Source organism: Hordeum vulgare, chromosome 2H (assembly GCF_904849725.1).
Source record: "Hordeum vulgare subsp. vulgare chromosome 2H, MorexV3_pseudomolecules_assembly, whole genome shotgun sequence".
Lineage (NCBI taxonomy): Eukaryota > Viridiplantae > Streptophyta > Magnoliopsida > Poales > Poaceae > Hordeum > Hordeum vulgare.
In genome coordinates, this window is record NC_058519.1 from 468,419,489 (window position 1) to 468,443,174 (window position 23,686).

General features: G+C 44.4%; 1 protein-coding gene across 6 annotated transcripts; it reads left to right on the forward strand.

Annotated features, from left to right (window-relative positions):
* The first annotated feature begins 3,411 nt into the window (after positions 1-3,411).
* Positions 3,412-12,571, forward strand: LOC123426687 (DNA mismatch repair protein Mlh1-like). 6 transcript variants are annotated; one of them, XR_006622298.1, is made up of 6 exons: positions 3,744-4,736; positions 4,836-5,049; positions 5,166-5,198; positions 10,859-10,936; positions 11,645-11,732; positions 12,373-12,571. XR_006622298.1 is itself a non-coding variant. In XM_045110556.1 (2 exons), the coding sequence occupies exons 1-2, from the start codon at positions 3,476-3,478 to the stop codon at positions 4,531-4,533; spliced, it is 417 nt and encodes a 138-aa protein (XP_044966491.1). In that variant the 5' UTR covers positions 3,412-3,475; the 3' UTR covers positions 4,534-4,627. The 6 variants fall into 6 exon arrangements, 1 of the variants encoding a protein (XP_044966491.1); XR_006622296.1 differs by lacking the exon at positions 11,645-11,732 and having other exon boundaries at positions 3,740-3,832; positions 4,127-4,736; positions 4,836-5,198; XR_006622295.1 differs by having other exon boundaries at positions 4,836-5,198.
* Positions 12,572-23,686: the final 11,115 nt, after the last annotated feature.

The window sequence follows — 23,686 nt, forward strand, 5'->3', positions numbered from 1 at the left end:
ATGTTGATGATCGTCGTAGCACAACTGGGGTTGTGTTCTTCCTCAACTCCAGCCCGATCACATGGACTTCACACAAGCAGAAGGTTCTCGCCATATCGTCTTGTGAAGCTGAATATATGGCGACGGTAACCGCAGCCTGTCAAGGTGTGTGGTTGTGCAGGCTCCTCGCTGAGCTCACCGGCAACACACCAATGAAGGCAAAGCTGCGCGTCGACAACACGTCGGCGATTGCGTTGAGCAAGAATCCGGTGCACCACGACAGGAGTAAGCACATCGATATCCGCTACCATTTCATTCGTGATTGCATCAACGACGGAAAGGTGGAAGTCGACCACATTGGCACTGACGGATAGCTTGCCGACTTCCTCACCAAGGCGCTGGGACGAATCAAGTTCATCGAAATGTGACAGAAGGTCGGCATCGTCATGGTGAGCCTCGGGCGTCGGGATTAGGGGGTGAATTGTTGAACAAGTAATGCCCTAGCCCGGCGTAGTAGATAGGATTAGCTTTCCCTCTTTCAGTTAGCAGAATAAGCGGGACGATGACCCGGCAGTAGTTCAGGTTAGTTGCTTTTTCAGTTCAGTTTCTGTTAGAGATTAGCTAGCTTCGCGCGCCCGTTTACTGGGCATGGGATGGCATGCTGGCGCAGCTAGCGGGCGCGATTCAGCCGCATCACGAGGGTCGTGGGATGGCACGACCATTAGACTGGGGTGGTGGTTGATCACTTGATGTAATTCTGCTTTCAAATAAGTGAAATAGAAGAGAGAAAAGCTGCAGTTTTGCACGCAGCACAAACACTGTCTTCGTCTACCTTCAGCCTGGTCTGAACCACGAGCGAGGGAGAGAGCGGCGAGAGCATTCCGTAGCTTTCGGTTCCAACATATATGTCTAGCATTATTGGGTGATAAAAGGTGATGCTACATCTATAAAAGCTTATGCTCGTATGGTTAAGGGATATGCTCGTATATGGTTAAGGAAGTCGACTCGAATTGATACTGACGAGATGCTTGCACCCAAAATTTAGTCAAAGTTCATCACGTGAGTCTCCCAATGCCCTGGCTCACGAACAAATAAAAGAAAAGGAGTACTGTCTAAAGCCGCAATCAGCAAAGTGCCACTGGGTGTTGACACACTAGACGACGACGTCCCGCGCAGGCATATCATGCTAGTTTCATTGAAGTAAGATTCAACATTATTTTATCATATACATGCACCATCTTGCATTGCATCATCCATCATACATACATATCATGCCGGTCTTCAAACTGGGTAAAAGCATAAATTTCTGCAGGGGTAAATAAATCTTTAATAGCCAATATGGATGGATTTTCATCATGGTTTATCATGACGAGTATTAAGTGATTTGGGTTTTTCTAAACCAGCTTGGAAGAATTGACTATTGTCGAAGAGCCGCCCTATCACATATAATGTCGGGTCATCTAATTGACCGGCTCTTGAATTTCTTTAACTTGTGCTTTGGATTAAATTACAACACTTATGGATATCTCAAACATATATTTGTCGGGTTACATTGCAACCACAGTTAAGGATTTCTTTCATCAAAATGCATCATCAGTTCACACAAGTGGATATGATTTTTTTCTACAATGGAAGGAATAGTCTTGAGTCGCTGCCGGCACACGACCCTGCACTTGGGGGCTACATTATTCAAATCAAGATTACATCAAAGTATGGAAGTCCCATGTCGCTGCAGGCATGCACCATCGCACTTGGGGGCTTATGCAAACTGCTCTATCAAAACATCACATCAGACCCGACTCTCTCAAGGAGATAAGCCGGCCCTGGGGCTACATATCACTCTTTATTCAAGTATGGATTCAAGGAAGAACCGGCTCATCATTTTTATAATTACCCGGCCCTTAGGGGCTACACATTGCTGCTCAAGTTTACATAATCGGATCTACAAAGTCCTTGCTCATTATTGCATAACGACCCTCCCCTTGGGGGCCACATCATATGTTGTTTTACTTTCAAAGGAGAAGAACGTGGAAGTCCCGAGTCGCCGCAAGCAATCGACCCGACACTTGGGGGCTACACTATTTAGATCAAAGATTTCTAAAAATGCCAGGTTGCTGGAGGCAAGACAACCCGACACTTGGGGGCTACAACACTCAGTTGTTTTCACAGATCATGAGGTCCAAATTGAAGACCCGGCCCATCAGACACTGATGAGCCGGCCCTTGGGGGCTACATCAGGTGAAGCTTTATAAATATAAGATGATTACAAGTCCGAGGCTGCTGCAAAAAAGACAAACAGGCACTTGGCATGGTCAAAGATATTATTGCAAGCCACCAAGTCATCAAAAACTAATAAACTTGGAGCTTGGGGGCTACAGATAATATGGATATATCAAAAATTTGAAGAGCACTTTCAAGATGTCAATTATGAGCAAGACCGGCTCAATATATTATTATGTAGTTGAAGCATTGAAAGACCAGCTCAACATTACATGGATTTCTTTATTCTCAATAATTTGATCAAGCCAATTGGAGTTCAGTTGTTTGACCAGGCATTACTACCAATCATGACCCGGCATTACAATCATAACGCGGCAACTTCGACGACCGCAGACAAGCTCTAAACATCTTCAAGTCAGAAGTATTCAAAGCTCGCTCAGCACCACAAGGATATTTTAACTCTAATATTTTCATCAAGCCAAAGCATTGAAGGAGGGCTCAATGGCATATGTATTTTATTGCAAATGACATGTACCTGCAAGACGATTGTGAAGACGGCTCGAAGAAACCCGGATTTTCAAGGAGCCACTTCACTAAATCAAGACGACCAAGGAGCAACTCGATCCCTTAAACAATTTTTTATTTATTTTCAGGAGCTTATCATGAATAAATTCAAGCTAACCTGGGGGCTAATGTCGAGGATATACCCCGCGGTGTAACCCGGCGTGAAGTATAACCCGATCAAGCTTAGTGACTCATCGGTGACTCACCAATGACCTGGGGGCGGCTCATACATGACTCCGCGGGTGACTTAGACAAATGACGAAGGCCCAAGGCCCGGCGTGCACCCTGGCATCACTACAAGAATAATGCTCAATTATGACAAAAAATGACGGTGTTTTAATTGGTCATTGATCCATGACCAAAATTCCGAAATTAGTCATGGCAAGTCTAAGAGGGTCCAACGCCCATAACGTTATGACCTTTTGTGTCCATTACTTCATGATACTATTGCACAAATTGGTCATTAAATGCTACTGATTGAAAAAAGAAGAAGAGAAAAAGTTATAGAGGTGTGTTGGATGAGGGGAGGGTTTTGCGGCGTTGGATGTAGGAGGAGTGGATAGCCAGGATCTGTTTCTGAGGAGGAATCCGTGGCCTCACATGTGATAGGCTGTCTGCTGAAAGTGAAAAGAAACGAGAGAAAAAAGTGAAAGACAGAAATCCCACGACCCCATCTCTCTTGGAGATCCCCATCTCTCTCTCCCCATGACCTATGGCGGCCAATCCTCCCCTCGGCCCAAATACCAAAATCGACGGAACCTCCTCCGTCTCCGCCTCCTCATTCCCCACCTCCTCCGCCCGGTCCCCAGACGTGGCGCGGTGGGCATTGAGGTCGACGACGTGGCGCCGCACGGCGGGGGGTGAGGGCGGGGAGCCGCCCCGCATCCGGCGACTGGAGGAGTCGGTGGTGAACCACATCGCCGCGGGGGAGGTGATCCATCGGCCCTCGTCGGCGGTGAAGGAGCTCGTCGAGAACAACATCGACGCCGACTCCTCCACCATCTCCGTCACCGTCAAGGACGGCGGCCTGAAGCTCATCCAGGTCTCCGGCGGCGGCCACGGCATCCGAGTACGCTCGCCCGCCCGCTTCCTAAATAAACCCTAAACCCGGAACCCTTAGTGCTGCCGCGGGAGCCTACCAGCGCAAAAATCCTTCAGATGCGAGTTGTTAGTCATGATTTCTGTTGATTGCGAGCTGCTAATCCTTAGTGCGTACATGATCCGTTGAGTTAAAGACCAAACACACAGGACCTGGAGGAGTTGATCTACGAGACCAAAAGGTCCAGACCTTGTGTGTTTGGTCTCCGTTCCCTTGAGTCAATCACCATGATTTTACATCAAGATGATGTTTCTTCTTTAACAGGGGATGATGAACAACATGGTAACAAGGAGGAACTTTAACCAGCCTGTTATAGACTAAGCACTGAAAGCATGTTTGCATTTACATTATCTCGGTCATTCTGTTACAGGGCAGTGCATTCGTTATTTGTATGATGCTTATTGTTTATTAAAACATCTGTTCCAAGGAATAGATTCTGATCTTTTTAGACTATGCTTTTTTTAATGAAAAGTGGAATTACTTGTAATGATAACCTTTATAAGGTGGACTTTTATGGACGTTGGAAGTTTTATAATAATGGTTGTTGTACATATGTTATCATCATACGAGAGATAATATATTCTTTTGATCCTCACAAACTGTTGTTGCAGATGGAGCTCATTTTGGCTGAGTTTTCTACCGAGTTGCCACATTTGAGGGCATGCAATTGAAGAATACACCACTTTTTTCCAACGATACTAGAGTAATCATATCTAATGAAAGAGAGATGTATTTTATTTTTGTTGGAGATATTCTGCATCTTAATTTTATGGACAGTAACATTTTAGACAATAATTTGATGTCCTAACCATCAAGATCAACTTCGGCATGTATGGTCTCTAGAAGTTACTATTGACCATCATTGGTGCATCTTGTAAGGTATAGTCGGTACTATGAGTAACTTACTAGACATGCATTGACTGTAGAAGTTGATATACAACTCTTGTGAATTCTAACCATGTTATTCATTTAGGATATACACCTAGAAGTGTGTGGGCGTGATTTACAACTCACTAACAGAGCTGCTCAGGCTCGCGACCGAGATGAACGTCCTCGGCGATGGTGGTGCCGCGTGTGAGATCCTCCTCCCTAACAAGGCCGTTGCTGCATCATCTACTCTCTGCCATTGGATCCCCTCCTCTCCGACAAGGCCACCATCGGATCCCCTCTTCTCCGACAAGGCCATGGTGAGCACCCCTCCGGCCGAGTCCGCCTCGGCTCCGGTCTCGGCGCTCGCAGCTCTGGTCGTACAAGTGCCTAATATAACCTCCCTTGTCTCCCTTCGCGGATCATCTCCAAGAAGAACCGCCTGAGATCTACATGTACCTCTTCGAGGGTGAGCTCCTCCCCCACTCCCTCGCCCATTTTTCGCCCCGGTTGTTGTTATGATTTAGATCTGCTGCGTGTACAGAGATTTGCTATGATTTGTCATTGCTAGACTCAGTAGTAAGCCAGATTTGCTGCTATGTAGTTTTCAACCATATAGAGATTTGGTATGATTTGTCATTGCTAGACTCAGTACTAAGCCAGATCTGTTATTTGTCAAGTATATGTTAATTATTTTGGCCCTGTAGAAGTTAATCATGTTGTTTCTTTAGGATTAGGAAAGAAAGCCAAACCGAGTCCTAGTAGTATTAGGATTCCTAGTCCTAGTCTATTTCCATAGTCCCTTGTGGACGTGTATAAAAGACACCCTAGGGGTGTTGATTGTAACACCAGAAAAACAAAAAGCAATACAAAGCAAAGGCTCGACACGGGCCTTTAGCCATCAAATCCATCGATCAGTTTTATTCGTGTCGCTAGTTACGCAAGTTCCGTCAAGTAGCCGGCCAAAGCAAGAATCGCGTAGGCACGCCTGTACAGCTGCATACGCACGTTCAAGAGCCAACAATTGGTATCTAGATCCTGGACGATCTACGATCTACGATGACGGATAGCGACGCTGAGTCGGTCGAGTCCGGCAGCGGCGGTGCTAAGGCGAACAAAAACGGCGACAAGGTGAAGAAGGGCGGCAAGTCAGCAACGAGTGGTGGAGGAACGAGCGGCGCCAACGTCCAGGCGCATCGCAACATCCCCATCCAGTACCCGATGCTCACCGACGCCAACTACGGCGTGTGGGAGGTGAAGATGAAGATTATTCTCCGATCTCTTCGAGTGTGGGAGGCCATCACAGACGACGACGTCGACGAGGAGCGCGACGAAGGTGCCATGGCCGCCATAGCCCAGTCTGTGCCAGATTTCGTGCTGATGACATTGGCGGAGTTCGAGACGGCAAGAGAGGCGTGGAACGCACTCAAGGAGATGAGGATCGGATAAGATCGCGTCACCAAGGCTCAGGCACAAGTGCTGAAGCGCCAATTTCACAAGTTGCAGATGGAGGAAACTGAATCGATGAATGACTATGCCATGCGTCTTACTACTTTGGTGGGAGAGATCCGCGTGCTTGGTGCAAAGCTCGAGGAGACCGAGATTGTGGAGAAATTTTTCAGTTCAGTGACTGATAAATTCACGTACATCATCGGCACGCTCGAGCAGCTTTACGACATCGACGACATGACCATAACGGAGGCAATCGGACGCTTGCGGACATGGGAATAGAATGCTCGTGGCTGTCGGAAAGGCAAAGGAGGAGGTAGCGACCAACTCATGTACTCGCGCGCAGATTGGAAGGCCCCAAGTAGCAAAGGAAGGTGTGATGGTGGCGAAGGCTCAAGCAACACGAAGGGCGATGGACAAACCGGAAAAGGCAAAGGAAAAGGCAAACCACAAGGTTGTGGTAAGGCGGGCCAATCTAAAGAGCAGAAACCACGGAACTTGGACTTGTCCGAGGTCAAGTGCTATAACTGCAATAAGATGGGTCACTTTGCGAAGGATTGTCCAAAGCCTAACAAGCGGGAGATCAAGGCAAATTTGGCAAAGCAGGAAGACGAAGGTCCGGTCTTCTGATGGCCGAAGTTTGTGATCTCGCTGAAACGGTGGTTGTGAGACCAAGCCGGAAGGTGCTACTTCATGAGGAAAGAGTGACACCAAAGTTATCCGATGATCAGAACGTGTCGTGGTATCTCGACACGGGTGCTAGTAACCACATGACGGGGTGCAAGGAGAAATTCCTCGAGCTGGAATACGATGTTGAAGGCTCGGTCAAGTTCGGTGATGGTTCAGCTGTGGAGATTTGTGGGCAAGGATCTGTCCTCTTTGAGGGTCTCACAGGCGCACATCGCATACTCACCGGAGTGTACTACATTCCACGACTGCGCAACAACATCATCTCTATTGGGAAGCTTGATGAGAATGGATGCAAGGTGAATATCGAGAGCGGAGTGATGACGATCTTCGACAACCTCCGAAACGTGCTAGCTCGTGTTAATCGCACACGGAATAGGCTATATATCCTCAACCTTGATCAATCTCAACCGGAGTGTTGGCTCGCCAAGAGTGATGATGATTCGTGGTTATGGCATGCTAGATTTCGACACGTTAACTTCTACGCCTTGAAGAAGATGTCAAAGATGGAGATGGTATCCGGGATGCCAGGTATCGACCATGTTGATCGAGTATGTGATGGGTGCTTGGTTGGAAAACAGCACCGCAGGCCATTCCCTGCTTAGTCTACCTATCGTGCAAGTGATGCACTCAAGCTGCTCCATGGTGATCTATGTGGCCCTATCACCCCGGCAACTCACGCTGGAAAGAAGTATTTCTTCCTTGTGGTAGACGACTACTCGAGATATATGTGGGTCATTCTCCTACGATCTAAAGATGAGGCGTTTGAAGCATTCAAGAAGCTGAAGGCTGCAACAGAGATGGAACACAAGCTGAAGGTTCGCGCTCTACGGACAGATCGCGGCGGAGAGTTTACGTCGAATGAGTTCAACGACTACTGCAAGAAGATTGGCATAAAGAGGTTCCTCACGGCACCTTACACGCCGCAGCAGAATGGGGTCGTTGAAAGGCGCAATCGAACCGTCGTTGACATGGCAGGGAGTTTACTCAAGAGCAAGAACCTGCCGGGGACTTTTTGTTGAGAAGCTGTCTCGACGGCGGTCTATCTTCTCAACCGGGCTCCAACGAAGGTGGTGATCGGCAAGACTCCGTATGAAGCAATTTACGGACGTAAGCCGAATGTGTCTCATCTACGGACATTTGGGTGCGTGTCACATGTGAAGACGGTGGAGCCGCACCTCTCAAAGCTTGCCGATCGTAGCACCAAGATGGTGTTCATCGGATACGAGAGCAGTTCTGGCACCAAGGCATACCGTTTCTACGATCCACAAACCAAGCGTCTACGGATTTCATGCGACGTCGTGTTTGAAGAAAACCAAGCGTGGAATTGGAGCGCCGCAGCCGACGATGCTCCAAACAGTAACATATTTGCAGTTGAATTTCCAACTGATGATGATGCAGGGGAGGATGTCCAGGTGGTTGGCAAGACGCCCAACCAAGGTGACCACAATGGTAGTGATCATCATGGTGCCGACACCGACGACGACGCGCATAGGTCGCAAGGAGATAGCGACAACGCCGCGCACGACACAGGCGGAGATCTCGATGACAACATCGACAACGAGGCGCATAGTGACGACGACAATCAAGATGATGGTCACGGTCACGACGACTACGCCGACGACACGGATGTCTATGACACACCAGGGTCTCAGCCGTCTTCCTCCAGTGCATCAACACTGACACAATTTGTGTCGCCTCCTTCGCAAGCCACAACGGATTCCTCAGGGCCTCGTCGCTACAAGACCCTCAAGAAAGTCTACAAGTACACAAAGCCAGTTACGCTCGAGTACTCGGGACTATGTCTGTTCGGAGTTGAGGAGCCGGCGAACTTCGTACAGGCGAGCAAAAGTCCTAGCTGGACGCACGCCATGGATGAGGAGATGAAGGCAATTGAGAGCAATGGCACGTGGACTTTGGTAACCCGACCTCCAAACCAAAAGACGATAGGTTTGAAGTGGGTTTGCAGGTTAAAGAAGGACACGGAGGGTGCCGTTGTGAAGTACAAGGCAAGACTCGTTGCAAAGGGCTACGTTCAACGTCAAGGAGTTGACTATGATGAGGTGTTTGCACCGGTTGCTTGAATCGAGACGGTGAGAGCGCTCCTAGCTTTGGCAGCACAAGAGGATTGGAAGGTTCATCATATGGATGTTAAATCCGCTTTCCTCAACGGCGATCTCACAGAAGAAGTGTACGTAGAACAACCCCTCGGCTACGAGAAGAAAGGTGAAGAAGGGAAAGTTTACAAGCTCAAGAAGGCACTTTACGGGTTGAAGCAAGCGCCACGAGCTTGGAACTCAAAGTTAGACCGGAGTTTGGTCTCGCTCGGCTTCAAGAGATGTCCCCTCGAGCACGCAGTCTATACAAAGAACTCCAAAGGCTCAAACCTGCTAGTTGGAGTTTATGTCGACGATCTGATTATCACCGGAGATAGCGTACAAGAAATTGAACGTTTCAAGGCGCAAATGAAGAAAAAGTTTAGCATGAGTGATCTGGGATTACTCAGCTATTACTTGGGCATCGAAGTGAAGCAAAGCTCCGGAGAGATTTCCCTATGTCAATCGGCTTATGCGGTCAAGTTATTGGACAAGTGTGGCATGTCAGATTGCTACGCGACACAAGTTCCAATGGACCAACGTCACAAGTTGAGCAAGCGTAGCTCAAATCCGCCGGTGGACACCACAATGTATCGAAGCGTTGTGGGCAGCCTAAGATATTTGGTGCATACCCGACCTGACTTGGCTTATTCAGTCGGGATCGTGAGTCGTTTCATGGAGAATCCGACAACCGAACACATGAGCGCGGCACAATTAATCTTGGCTGCACGTACAGAAAGGGAAAGGAAGGATTGATCCTTCGTGCATATTCAGATAGTGACATGGCAGGTGATGTTGATGACCGAAAGAGCACAACAGGCATGGTTTTCTACCTTGGCCCGAATCCGATTAGCTGGAATTCTCAGAAGCAAAAGGTGGTGGCACTGTCTTCATGCGAGGCAGAATACATAGCGGCAAGCACGGCGGCTTGTCAAGCAGTGTGGCTGAGAAGACTCCTAGCTATTCTTGGAAAGCGGGAGGTGTAGAAGGTGTCACTGAAGATCGATAACCAAGCTGCAATCTCGTTGTGCAAAAATCCGGTTCATCACGAAAGGAGCAAGCACATAGATACCCGGTTCCACCATATCCGGGAGTGCATTGAAGAAGGGTTGATCGAGGTTCAACATGTGAACACAAAAGACCAACTTGCCGATATTTTCACCAAGTCCCTCGATCGACAGAAGTTCATCGAGATGAGGAGGAAAGTCGGAGTGCAAGAAGTGAAGTCAAGCAACAAGATTAAGGAGGTGAATATAGAAGTTAATCATGTTGTTTCTTTAGGATTAGGAAAGAAAGCCAAACCGAGTCCTAGTAGTATTAGGATTCCTAGTCCTAGTCTATTTCCATAGCCCCTTGTGGACGTGTATAAAAGACACCCTAGGGGTGTTGATTGTAACACCAGAAAAACGAAAAGCAATACAAAGCAAAGGCTCGACACGGGCCTTTAGCCATCAAATCCATCGATCAGTTTTATTCGTGTCGCTAGTTACGCAAGTTCCGTCAAGTAGCCGGCCAAAGCAAGAATCGCGTAGGCACGCCTGTACAGCTGCATACGCACGTTCAAGAGCCAACAGGCCCACATTACAAATTTGCTGTTATTTGTCAAGTATACCAGGACGTCTCCTCATTATGTAGCCACCGACCTTGTCCTGCTCGAGAATGAGGAGCAGGAGGGGTGAACACACCCACCACTTCTCCTCACTGGTTGCAAAAGCCTAAAAAATGATATGTTGTACAAAATATGATATTTTGTATTCCCTTTTAGTCATTAGTCACCCTTTAAGTTGAATGCACATGTCTAATATGTGTGTCATGGCTGCATTTTGCGGCCCCTAACTACTGGAAAGTAATCTCCTTTGAATGATTTGTATTTTTTCTGGAATTTGAACTTACATAGCACATCCAAGGAAGGAAGGAGATTGAGGTCGCCGTCTCTTGAAGCATGCTCGACGTCGAGAGAGGGAAGGGCAACCTGGTGAGTTAATGAACTATCATTTCTGTTTTCTGCTTATGAATGCATACTTGGAGTTGGAGGTTTATTCAATTTAGAGAGTGTATATATATATATATATATATATATATATATATATATAAAGTCTATTAGTGGCCTAGGGTGAAGAATTATGATCGATTGACCCAGCCATATGCATGTGTCGTTCCCTACTTAGACTGCACCGTCCTGAGTTTGAGATAAAGGCCACAAGTTCCCTGCATGGTCCCACAAACCAAGCCTGTCGTGTCTGTCGAGTGGTTGCACGCCAACAGCAGGACACTGATGTGAAGGTAGCATATGCTTGTGCTGAATTACACTAACCTACTGTGCTTGTCCTGTGAAATCTGAAATTCTGAATTGTTACTTAAGACGGAACCCATCTGCCTAGTGTACTGTCATCATGGCAATTTGGGGGCGTTGCTAGAAGAATCTTGGTTTTGTCATGCCAAGCTCATATAGCTTCCTTTTGATTGGCTGTGAGATGTTGATTCCTATTTTTCAAACCATTTTAATTTTGATGCTCCAAAGTTACAGAGTTAGTGAGATTTGATTTCTTGTACCTAGACGAGCCAGCTTTAACTGAATTTGTGGTGGTACAGAAAAAAATGTTTATGTTCTTGTTGTCTATGTTTCTCACTTCAACTGAATTTGTTTCTTTTCCGTGTAAACACATGCTACCATCTGAAAAAGCAAGTTGTGTCTCCCCTTGGCATTCCAACATATATGGGATAGTAATTTACAATGGAAAGGGCCAGTTTAATTCTGCTTATGTTTGGAGGTAAATTTCTTTTGTTTTCTCTTACAGAACAAAGTGCAACAAACCAGAGTATAGTTTTGGCAGAAAAACATACAATTCTTGTTCTCTGATTTTCTTAAATGAGTGTGGGGTCATTACTTGCCATGAGCGATATCTGCCATTTATATTTGTTTTGATATGTAAAAGTACACTGACTAGATGTGTCACAGTCACTGAATATTTTAATTTTTATGCCTTGCCTGAATAGCTTCAGATATCCTTAACATGAAATGCCAAAATTTGTAGGATAATGTTAGTAAAAAAATAATCATATTTTCATATGTTTGATTAATAGACCAGCCTTTCTGGTGGCGTACAAAAACTCATATTACACTTGTTGGTCAAAGAGCTTGTCGAAGTTCTTTTAGCTTTACGGTAGATTTGGTGTGCTGGTTTGGTTCCTCGAGTCTATGAACTAAAATTACCTCACAAGTTTATGGTGGGTTTCCCTTGAAAAAAGTGCACGGTGGTTCTCGTCTGTGAGTAGTTTCCCACTCCACTTCGTAAGTCATAACTAGATGAATGAGAAAACAATTTTCTACTGTTTTATCATTGGTTATCGTGCGTGTAATTTTACTAGTTTCTTTGGTCTCAAAGCCTTAACATCATTTTCTTATTGCAGGCGGCAATGGCAAGAGCATATTGTGCAGAGGGAGAGGATGAGAAGAAACTAGTGGTTCTCATCCAATCTTCGTGGAACTCTCTTTATGTGCGATTGTGCACTTGTTGGGTCTTTTTTTGTGCGCTTGCACCTGCATAAGTATTCTGTTGTGCACATGTAAAATTATTTTGATGTGCCCTTGTTAGGCGTTGAACCTTAATGCGTGGAGTCGGTGGATGATGTATTGTATTTGATGTGATATGCTATTGAAATGAAATATACATTTTATTTGCAATCTTTTATTCTGTTGTACTTATTTTTAATGTGCCTATCCTGAGATATGGGTGCTTCTAGCAAAAAAAATGCTTCAACCCAAACAAATCAGACATTTTCAATAGTAAAATAGGTATTGGGCCAGGCCCGTGTAGGCTAGATTGGTGGACAGGGATCTGAAATTTATGATGATTCCATTTGGTCACTAGCAATGTCACGTCAGCTTGGCCACGTTAAATCCTACATGGCTCACACAAATGGGTAATGACCAAACCAAAATTTTGGTCGATAGAGACCTATGACCAAATTTTTAGAAAGGTCAGGTTTGTTCATTCTTGACGGCCAACTGTTGACCTTGTAAATTTGGTCAAAAAGAGGTCAATAAACGACAACAATGACGAATCAATGACCAATATAGGGAGTCATAATTGACCTTATTTCTTGTAGTGCATAAGGCGACTCAAAGAGAGGCCAGGAGGGCTGTCTCACAAGAGAAGGCCTGCTACGACAACAAAAGACCTTCCCTGGAAACGGCGCCAGGAATCCTTCTGCTATGGGCTACGCCTACAAGGACTTCCTTGGCAAATATGCAAAGGATTTCCCCGCGGCCTTGGAGCCTTGCGTTGGTGTTCCTTTGAAGCGGAAAGGGTGATGTAGAACAGCGGCAGTAAGTATTTCCTTCAGTTTGAGAACCAAGGTATCAATCCAGTAGGAGGATCGTGTCAAGTCACAAGTACCTGCACAAATACAAAGAGCTTGCACCCAATGCTACGAAGGGGTTGTCAATCCCTTATAGATTGTTTGCAAAGTGAGAACTGAAAGCAAAAAGTAAACAAATCAAAGTAAAAGTAAAAGTGGAGACGATAGTTGTGAATAGACCCGGGGGCCGTAGTGTTCACTAGTGGCTTCTCTCATGAAAGCAAGTAGACGGTGGGTGAACGAGTTACTGTCGAGCAATTGATAGAACCGCGCAAAGTCATGACGTTATCTATGGCAATGATCATATCTATAGGCATCACGTCCAAAGCAAGTAGACCGATACTTTCTGAATCTACTACTATTACTCCACAAGCCGACCGCTATCCAGCATGCATCTAGTGTATTGAGTTCATAAGAACAGAGTAACACCTTAAACAAGATGACATGATGTAGACGGACAATCTCAAATCTATGATGAAAGCCCATCTTGTTATCCTTGATGGCAACAACATGATGCGTGCCTTGTTGCCCCTTCTGTCACGGGGAAAGGTCACCGCACGGTATGAACCCAAAATCAAGCACTTCTCCCATTGCAAGAATCATAGATCTAGTTGGCCAAACAAAACCCAAGATTCGGAGAGACTTACAAGGATATCAAATCATGCAAATAAGAAATCAACAAAGACTCAAATATAATTCATAGATAATCTGATTAGAAATCCACAATTCATCGGATCTTGACAAACACACCGCCAAAGAAGATTGCATCGGATAGATCTCCATGAAGATCATGGAGAACTTTGTATTGAAGATCCAAGAGAGAGAAGAGGCCATCTAGCTACTAACTACGGAGCCGTAGGTCTGAAGTGGACTACTCACGAGTCATTGGAGAGGCGATGATGTTGATGTAGAAACCCTCCAACTCCAAAGTCCCCTCCGGCAGGGCACCGGGAAGGGTCTCCAGATGAGATCTCGCGGAAACGGAAGCTTGCGGCGGCGGAAAAGTGGTTTCGAGGACACCCTGATTTTTTCTGGGATTTTAGGGAATTTATAGGCCAAAGGGCTAGGGCAGGGGAGCTCCAGGGGGGCCACAAGCTTGGTAACCGCCGCCCCCTGGTGGCGGCTACAGGGCTTGTGGCCCCCCTGTGGCTCTCCTGCCTTGGCCCTTAAGTCCCCCGATCTTCTTCTGTTGTGGAAAAATTTATTTTGGGGATTTTATTCCGTTTGGACACCGTTCCAAAATCAGATCTGAAAAGAGCTAAAAACACAGAAAAAACAAGAGCTGGCACTTGGCACTGAATTAATAAGTTAGTCCCAAAAAAGATGTAAAAGGTACATAAAACATCCAAAGTTGACAAGATAACAACATGAAACCATCAAAAATTATAGATACATTTGAGACGTATCAAGCATCCGCAAGCTTAACTCCTGCTCGTCCTCGAGTAGGGAAGTGATAAAGAATGAATTTTTGATGCTTTCATGCTACCTAGCATAGATGTCCGTTGTAACTCCTCTTATGTGACGTGAATGTTCAGATCCATTAGATTCAAAACAATAGTTTGCTATTGACGTGGAGACAATAATACTTCAAGCAAACTAGCAAGGTAATCATGAACTTTCAAAATAACAAGGCCAAAAGAAAGGTATCCCTACAAAATCATATAGTCTGGCTATGCTCTATCATCCTTGCACAACGAATTGAAATCATGCACAACCTGAGTATTGGCCAAGTAATTGTTTTCACACTTTTACTTTCTCAAACTTTTTCAACTCTCACGCAATACATGAGCGTGAGCCATGGTTTTAGCACTATAAGTGGAATGGAGTGTGGTGGAGGTTGCAAGACAAACAAGGAGAAGATGGTTACATTAACTAGGCATATCAATGAGCTATGGAGATGCTCATCAATAGATATCAATGTGAATGAGTAGGGATTGCCATACAAATGATGCACTAGAGATAAGAGTATGTGAAAGCTCTTAAGGAAAACTAGTGGGTGTGCATCCAACTTGCTTGCTCACGAAGACCTAATGCAATTTTGAGGAAGCCTATCATTGGAATATACAAGCCAAGTTATATAATGAAAATTTCCCACTAACTATATGGTGGTGACAAAACGAGAGACTCTCAATCATGAAGATCATGGTGCTTAATAAGCACAAGTGTGGAAAGGTAGTAGCATTGTCTTGATACGTGTCAAACATATCTATAATTTTTGATGGTTTCACGCTGTTATCTTGCCTTCTTTGTAGGTTTTATGTACCTTTTTATATCTTTTTGGGACTAACTTATTAATTCAGTGCCAAGTGCCAGTTCCTGTTTTCTCCGTGTTTTTGACTCTTTTCAGATCTGATTTTGGAACAGAGTCCAAACGGAAGAAAAACCCCGAAATGATTTTTTCCCGAACGAAAGAAGTCCAGGGGGCTTTTGGGCCAAGCCAGGTGGGCTCCAGGGAGCCCACAAGCCCCCACTCCGCCACCAGGGGGGCGGCGGTGGGCAGGCTTGTGGCCTCCCTGGCCGCCCCCTGACCTAGGTCTTTGGCCTATAAATTCCCAAATATTCCTTAAAAAATCAGGGGAGCCTCGAAAATACTTTTTCGCCGCCGCAAGCTTCAGTTTCCGCGAGATCTCATCTCGAGACCCTTCCCGGCACCCTGCCGGAGGGGACTTTGGAGCTGGAGGGCTTCTTCATCATCAGCATCGCCCCTCCAATGACTTGTGAGTAGTTCACTTCAGACCTACGGGTCCGTAGTTAGTAGCTAGATGGCTTCTTCTCTCTCTTGGATCTTCAATACAAAGTTCTCCATGATCTTCATGGAGATCTATCCGATGTAATCTTCTTTGGGGGTGTGTTTGTCGAGATCCGATGAATTGTGGACTCGTGATCAGATTATCTATGATATATATTTGAGTCTTTGCTGATTTCTTATATGCATGATTTGATATCCTTGTAAGTCTCTCCGAGTCTTGGGTTTTGTTTGGCCAACTAGATCTATGATTCTTGCAATGGGAGAAGTGCTTGGTTTTGGGTTCTGCCATGTGGTGACCTTTCCCAGTGACAGTAGGGGCAGCAAGGCACACATCAAGCAGTTGCCATCAAGGGTAAAAAGATGGGGTTTTTATCATTGGTTTGAGATTATCCCTCTACATCATGTCATCTTGCTTAAGGCATTACTCTGTTCTTATGGACTTAATACACTAGATGCATGCTGGATAGCGGTCGACGTGTGGAGTAATAGTAGCAGATGCAGAAAGTATCGGTATACTTGTTTTGGACGTGATGCATATAGAAATAATCATTGCATAGATATCGTCACGACTCTGCACAGTTCTATCAATTGCTCGACAGTAATTTGTTCACCCTCCGTCTATTTGCTTTCATGAGAGAAGCCACTAGTAAACACTACGGCCCTCAGGTCTATTCACATCCATCGTTTACAACTCCACTTTTACTTTGCTTTGTTACTTTGTTGCTTTCAGTTCTCACCTGGCAAACAATCTGTAAGGGATTGACAACCCGTTCATAGCGTTTGGTGCAAGCTTTTTGTGTTTGTGCAGGATCTTGAGATACTCTTCCGCCGGATTGATACCTTGGTTCTCAAACCGAGGGAAATACTTACCGTCGCTATGCTATATCACCCTTTCCGCTTCGAGGGAACACCAACGCAAGGCTCCAAGGCCACGGGGGAAAGCCTTTGCATACTTGCCTAGGAAGTCCCTTAAGGCGTAGATGTAGCTGAAGGATTCCTGGTGCCGTCGACACAACTATTTCTGGCGCCGTTGCAAGGGATAGATAGCAAACATCAGAAGTATTTCTGGCGCCGTTGCCGGGGAGGAGAAATCAAGATCTATCCAAGTAGGTCTCACAAACTCTTCTCTTGCATTTACTTTTGTTGCTAGTTGCCTCTCGTTTTCCTCTCCCCCACTGCACTTTTCCCATTTTCATTTGCCTTTCTCCTTTGCCTTTTTCGTTCGCCCTTTTCTCTCGCTTGCTTTCTGTTCGCTTGTGTGCCATGTGCCCTCAATATGCTTGCATTTTCGCTTGCTGAAAATCTAGTGATATGGATCCTCATTCACTTGCTAGTCTCTTTAAGAGACCCACTCGTGTGGAACAAATTGCTAGTGAGTTGAGGGCAATTGACAATTTCTTTGGAGTTTTGCATAAGATGCGTGAATCTGAAAATTGTGAGGAAGAATTTCATGAAGGGATTCACGAGGGTTCCTTGCATGAAAAGCATGATTGCAATGGTTTCACTATAAATTCTATTAGTGACAATCATGTTAAGAGTATGCAAAACCCTAAGCTTGGGGATGCTAGTTTTGCTATGACCACTACTTATTGCAATAATCATGATTGGGGTGATGATCTTTCTTATGATCTTGAAAATTTGTTCAAACCTCATGATGAATATGATATTTGCAACAATATTGAAAGTGGGATTGGAGAAGTCATGACTTTATTTGATGATAATCCCACTATTTTTGAAGAGCGTCAACTTTGCATGCATGTGGATCATGAAAAGAATATCCTATGGGATAGCTATATTGTTGAATTTGAATATGATCCCACATGTAATTGCTATGAGAGAGGAAAATATTTTGGTAGAAACTTTCATGTTACCAAATCACCTCTCGTGATGTTGAGATTGCTCTTGTCTCTTTCTTCTTCCTTGCATATGGAAACTATTGGTTGTCTTGACAATCTGTTTTCCTATAAAATGGCTATGCATATGAAGTATGTTAGACTTAGATTTGGTTTTCACATGCTTTAGGATGCTCTCGTTGTGCTTTAATTCTTGTCTTTTGTGAGAGCATCATTGAATGCCTAGCTAAGGGCGTTAAACAAAAGCGCTTGTTGGGAGGCAACCCAAGGAATCTATCTTTTTTCTTTCCATTTTGTGTTTTCCACACTTCCATAATTCTTTTATGATTGTGTTTTTTGTGTTTCTTTTTGCGTTTGTGCCAAGCAAAACCGTTATGATTAGTCTTGGGATGATCGTTAGATCATGCTGGAAAAGACAGAAACTTTCTGCTCACGAAAAGATTTTTTTTTTCTGTGAGAGCTTTTGAGTTGATTCTTTTTTCTGAGGATTTCTATGCAAATTCTTTAGACTGTCGTAATGTTTCCGAATTTTTGAAGTACCAGAGATATACAAAACATACAGATTGCTACAGACTGGTCTGCTGTTAACAGATTCTGTTTTTGTTGTGTTGGTTGCTTATTTTGATGAAACTATGGATAGTATCGGGGGGTATTAGCCATGGAAGATTGAAAGTACAGTAACCCAACATCAGCACAAGTAGAATGTAAGTTTTCTACAGTACCTAGGGAAGTGGTGGTTTGCTTTCTTGTACTAATGTTATCACGAGTTTCTGTTTAAGTTTCGTGTTGTGAAGTTTTCAAGTTTTGGGTGAAGTTCTTATGGACAAAAAGATAAAGAGTGGCAATAGCTCAAGCTTGGGGATGCCTAAGGCACCCAAAGATATTCAAGGATGCCGTAAAAGCCTAAGCTTGGGGATGCCCCGGGAAGGCATCCCCTCTCTCGTCTTCAATCCATCGGTAACGTTACTTGGGGCTATATTTTTATTCACCACATGTTATGTGTTTTTGCTTGGAGCGTCTTGTATCGTAGGAGTCTTTTATTTTCATTGTGTCACAATCATCCATGCTGCACACCTAGAGAGAGAGACATGCACACACCGTGATTTTGTCGAGCTTCACTTATATCTTTTGGTAGACAATTCAGCTCACATGTGCTTCACTTATATCTTTTGAGCTAGATACTTTTGCTCTATGTGCTTCACTTATATCTTTTAGAGCACATCGGTGCGTGGCTTGGTAGTTGATCTATGCTTTGAAAGTATTCTCAAAAGGGTAGTTATCCAAAGGGATACGAAAACTTCCACCTTCATGTACATTGAATAGTTAGAAAAGTTTGATTCATCTCAATTAGTTTTGAGTTGTGGTTATGGTAATATTGAAGTCATGCTAGTAAGGTGTTGTGGATCTAGAAATACTTGTGTTGGAGTTAGTGATTCCCGTATCATGCACGTATGGTGAACCGCTATGTGATGAAATCTGAGCATGATTAGTATATTGATTGTCATCCTTTGCGTGGCGATCGGGATCGCGTGATGGTTTATACCTACCAACCCTTCCCCTAGGAGTATGCGTTGAATGCTTTGTTTCGATTACTAATAAATTTTTTGCAACAAGTATATGAGTTCTTCATGACTAATGTTGAGTCCATGGTTTAGATGCACTTTCACCTTCCACCATCACTATCTTGTTTGTGCCGTGCAATTTTCACCGGTGCACAAAACCACCATTAGCCTCCCTCAAAACAGCCACCATACCTACCTATTATGGTTTTCTCAAAGTCATTCCGAGATATATTGCCATGCAACTACCACCATGACATGTGCCACCACGTCTACATTGCCTTTGCACGATCGTAAAATAGCTAGCATGATGTTTCCATTGATGTCTATGCCATGCTAGATCATTGCCACGGTACACTACCGAAGGCATTCCATATAGAGTCATAGTTACTCTAAGTTTTGAGTTGAAAGTGTGATGATCCATTATTGGAGCATTGTCCCATGTGAGGAAATAAAAGAGGCAAAAGAAGCCCATAAAAAAGAGGCCAAAGAGCCCACCAAAATAAATAAAAAAAGAGATAAAAAGAGAGAAGGGACAATGCTACCACTTTTCCACACTTGTGCATATTGAGCACCATGATCTTCATGATTGAGAGTCTCTCGTTTTGTCACCACCATATAGCTAGTGTTAAATTCTCATTATATAACTTGGCTTGTATATTCCAATGATAGGCTTCCTCAAAATTGCCTTAGGTCTTCGTGAGCAAGCAAGTTGGATGCACACCCACTAGTTTTCTTTAAGAGCTTTCACATACTTGTAGCTCTGGTGCATCATTTGTATGGCAATCCCTACTCATTCACATTGATATGTATTGATGAGCATCTCCATAGCTCATTGATATGCCTAGTTAATGTGACTATCTTCTCCTTTTTTGTCTTGCAACCTCCACCACATTCCACACCATCTATAGTGCTATAACCATGGCTCACGCTCATGTATTGCGTGAGAGTTGAAAATGTTTGAGAAAGTAAAGTTGTGCAACAATTACTTGGCCAATACCGGGGTTGTGCATGATTTAAATTCGTTGTGCAATGATGATAGAGCATAGCCAGACTATATGCTTTTGTAGGGATAACTTTCTTTTGGCCTTGTTATTTTGAAAGTTCATGATTACTTTGCTAGTTTGCTTGAACTATTATTGTTTCCACGTCAATAGGAAACCATTGTTTTGAATCTAATGGATGTGAACATTGATGTCACATAAGAGGAATTACAAAGGACACCTATGCTAGGTAGCATGAAAGCATCAAACATTCATTCTTATCACTTCCCTACTCGAGGACGAGCAGGAGTTAAGCTTGGGGATGCTTGATACGTCTCAAACGTATCTATAATTTTTGATGGTTTCACGCTGTAATCTTGCCTCCTTTGTATGTTTTATGTACCTTTTTATATCTTTTTGGGACTAACTTATTAATTCAGTGCCAAGTGCCAGTTCCTGTTTTTTCCGTGTTTTTGACTCTTTTCAGATCTGATTTTGGAACGGAGTCCAAACGGAAGAAAAACCCCGAAATGATTTTTTCCCGAACAGAAGAAGTCTAGGGGGCTTTTGGGCCAAGCCTGGTGGGCTCCACGGAGCCCACAAGCCCCCACTCTGCCACCAGGAGGGAGGCGGCGGTGGGCAGGCTTGTGGCGTCCCTAGCCGCCCCCTGACCTAGATCTTTGGTCTATAAATTCCCAAATATTCCGCAAAAAATCAGGGTGCCTCGAAAATACTTTTCCGCCGCCGCAAGCTTCCGCTTCCGCGAGATCTCATCTCGAGACCCTTCTCGGCACCGTGCCGGAGGGGACATTGGAGCTGCAGGGCTTCTTCATCAGCATCATTGCCCCTCCAATGACTCGTGAGTAGTTCACTTCAGACCTACGGGTCCGTAGTTAGTAGCTAGATGGCTTCTTCTCTCTCTTGGATCTTCAATACAAAGTTCTCCATGATCTTCATGGAGATCTATCCGATGTAATCTTCTTTGGGGGTGTGTTTGTCGAGATCCGATGAATTGTGGACTCGTGATCAGATTATCTATGATATATATTTGAGTCTTTGCTGATTTCTTATATGCATGATTTGATATCCTTGTAAGTCTCTCCGAGTCTTGGGTTTTGTTTGGCCAACTAGATCTATGATTCTTGCAATGGGAGAAGTGCTTGGTTTTGGGTTCTGCCATGTGGTGACCTTTCCCAGTGACAGTAGGGGCAGCAAGGCACACATCAAGCAGTTGCCATCAAGGGTAAAAAGATGGGGTTTTTATCATTGGTTTGAGATTATCCCTCTACATCATGTCATCTTGCTTAAGGCATTACTCTGTTCTTATGGACTTAATACACTAGATGCATGCTGGATAGCGGTCGACGTGTGGAGTAATAGTAGTAGATGCAGAAAGTATCGGTCTACTTGTTTTGGACGTGATGCATATAGAAATAATCTTTGCATAGATATCGTCACGACTCTGCACAGTTCTATCAATTGCTCGACAGTAATTTGTTCACCCTCCGTCTATTTGCTTTCATGAGAGAAGCCACTAGTAAACACTACGGCCCTCAGGTCTATTCACATCCATCGTTTACAACTCCACTTTTACTTTGCTTTGTTACTTTGTTGCTTTCAGTTCTCACCTGGCAAACAATCTATAAGGGATTGACAACCCCTTCATAGAGTTGGGTGCAAGCTTTTTGTGTTTGTGCAGGATCTTGAGATACTCTTCCGCCGGATTGATACCTTGGTTCTCAAACTGAGAGAAATACTTACCGTCACTGTGCTACATCACCCTTTCCGCTTCGAGGGAACACCAACGCAAGGCTCCAAGGCCACGGGGGAAATCCTTTGCATACTTGCCTAGGAAGTCCCTTAAGGCGTATCTGTAGCTGAAGGATTCCTGGTGTCGTCGACACAACTATTTCTGGCGCTGTTGCAAGGGATACACAGCAAACATCATGTCCCTTCTCTCTTTTTCTCTCATTTTTTTGGTGGGCTCTTTGGCCTCTTTTGGTACGGCAACAAAAGAACTTCCCCGGCAACGGCGCCAGAAATACTTCTGCTACGGCAACAAAAGACCTTCCCTGGCAACGGCGCCAGGAATCCTTCTACTACTGGCTACGCCTATAGGGACTTCCTTGGGAAATATGCAAACGGCGCCAGGAATCCTTCTACTACGGGCTACGCCAGGAATCCTTCTACTACGGGCAAGGAAGATTGTGACACAACAAAAATAAAAGACTCCTACGATACAAGATGCTCCAAGCAAAACACATAACATGTGGTGAATAAAAATATAGCCCCAAGTAACGTTACCAATGGATTGAAGACGAAAGAGGGGATGCCTTCCCGGGGCATCCCCAAGCTTAGGCTTTTACGGCATCCTTGAGTCAACTTGGGGTGCCTTGGGCATCCCCAAGCTTGAGCTCTTGCCACTCTTTATCTTTTTGTCCATAAGAACTTCACCCAAAACTTGAAAACTTCACAACACGAAACTTAAACAGAAACTCGTGATATCATTAGTATAAGAAAGCAAACCACCACTTCCTTAGGTACTGTAGCAAACTTAAATTCTACTTATTTTGATGTTGGGTTACTGTATTTTCAATCTTCGAGGGCTAATACCCCCCGATACTATCCATAGTTTCATCAAAATAAGCAACCAACTCAACAAAAACAGAATCTGTTAACAGCAGATCAGTTTGTAGCAATCTGTATACTTCGTATACTTCTGGTACTTCAAAAATTCTGAAACATTACGACGGTCTGAAGAATTTCCGTAGCAATCAGCAGCAAAAAGAATCAACTCAAAACCTCTTACAGAAAAAATGAAAATTCTTTTCGTGAGCAGAAAGTTTCTGTCTTTTCCAGCATGACCAAACGATCATCCCCAAGACTAATCATAACGGTTTTACTTGGCACAAACACAAAAAAAACACAATCATAACAGAATTATGAAAGTGTGGAAAACACAAAACAGAAAGAAAAAGGATAGATTCGTTGGGTTGCCTCCCAACAACCGCTATTGTTTAACGCCCTTAGCTAGGCAGAAGGTGATGGAATCACGTATAGTCATCTTTGGTGCTCAAACCATAAGTAGCCCTCATCATAGATTCATAAGGCAATCTTATTTTCTTTCTAGGAAAATGCTCCATGCCCTTCTTTAAAGGAAATTGAAATCTAATATTCCCTTTCTTTATATCGATGATAGCACCAATAGTCCTTAGGAAA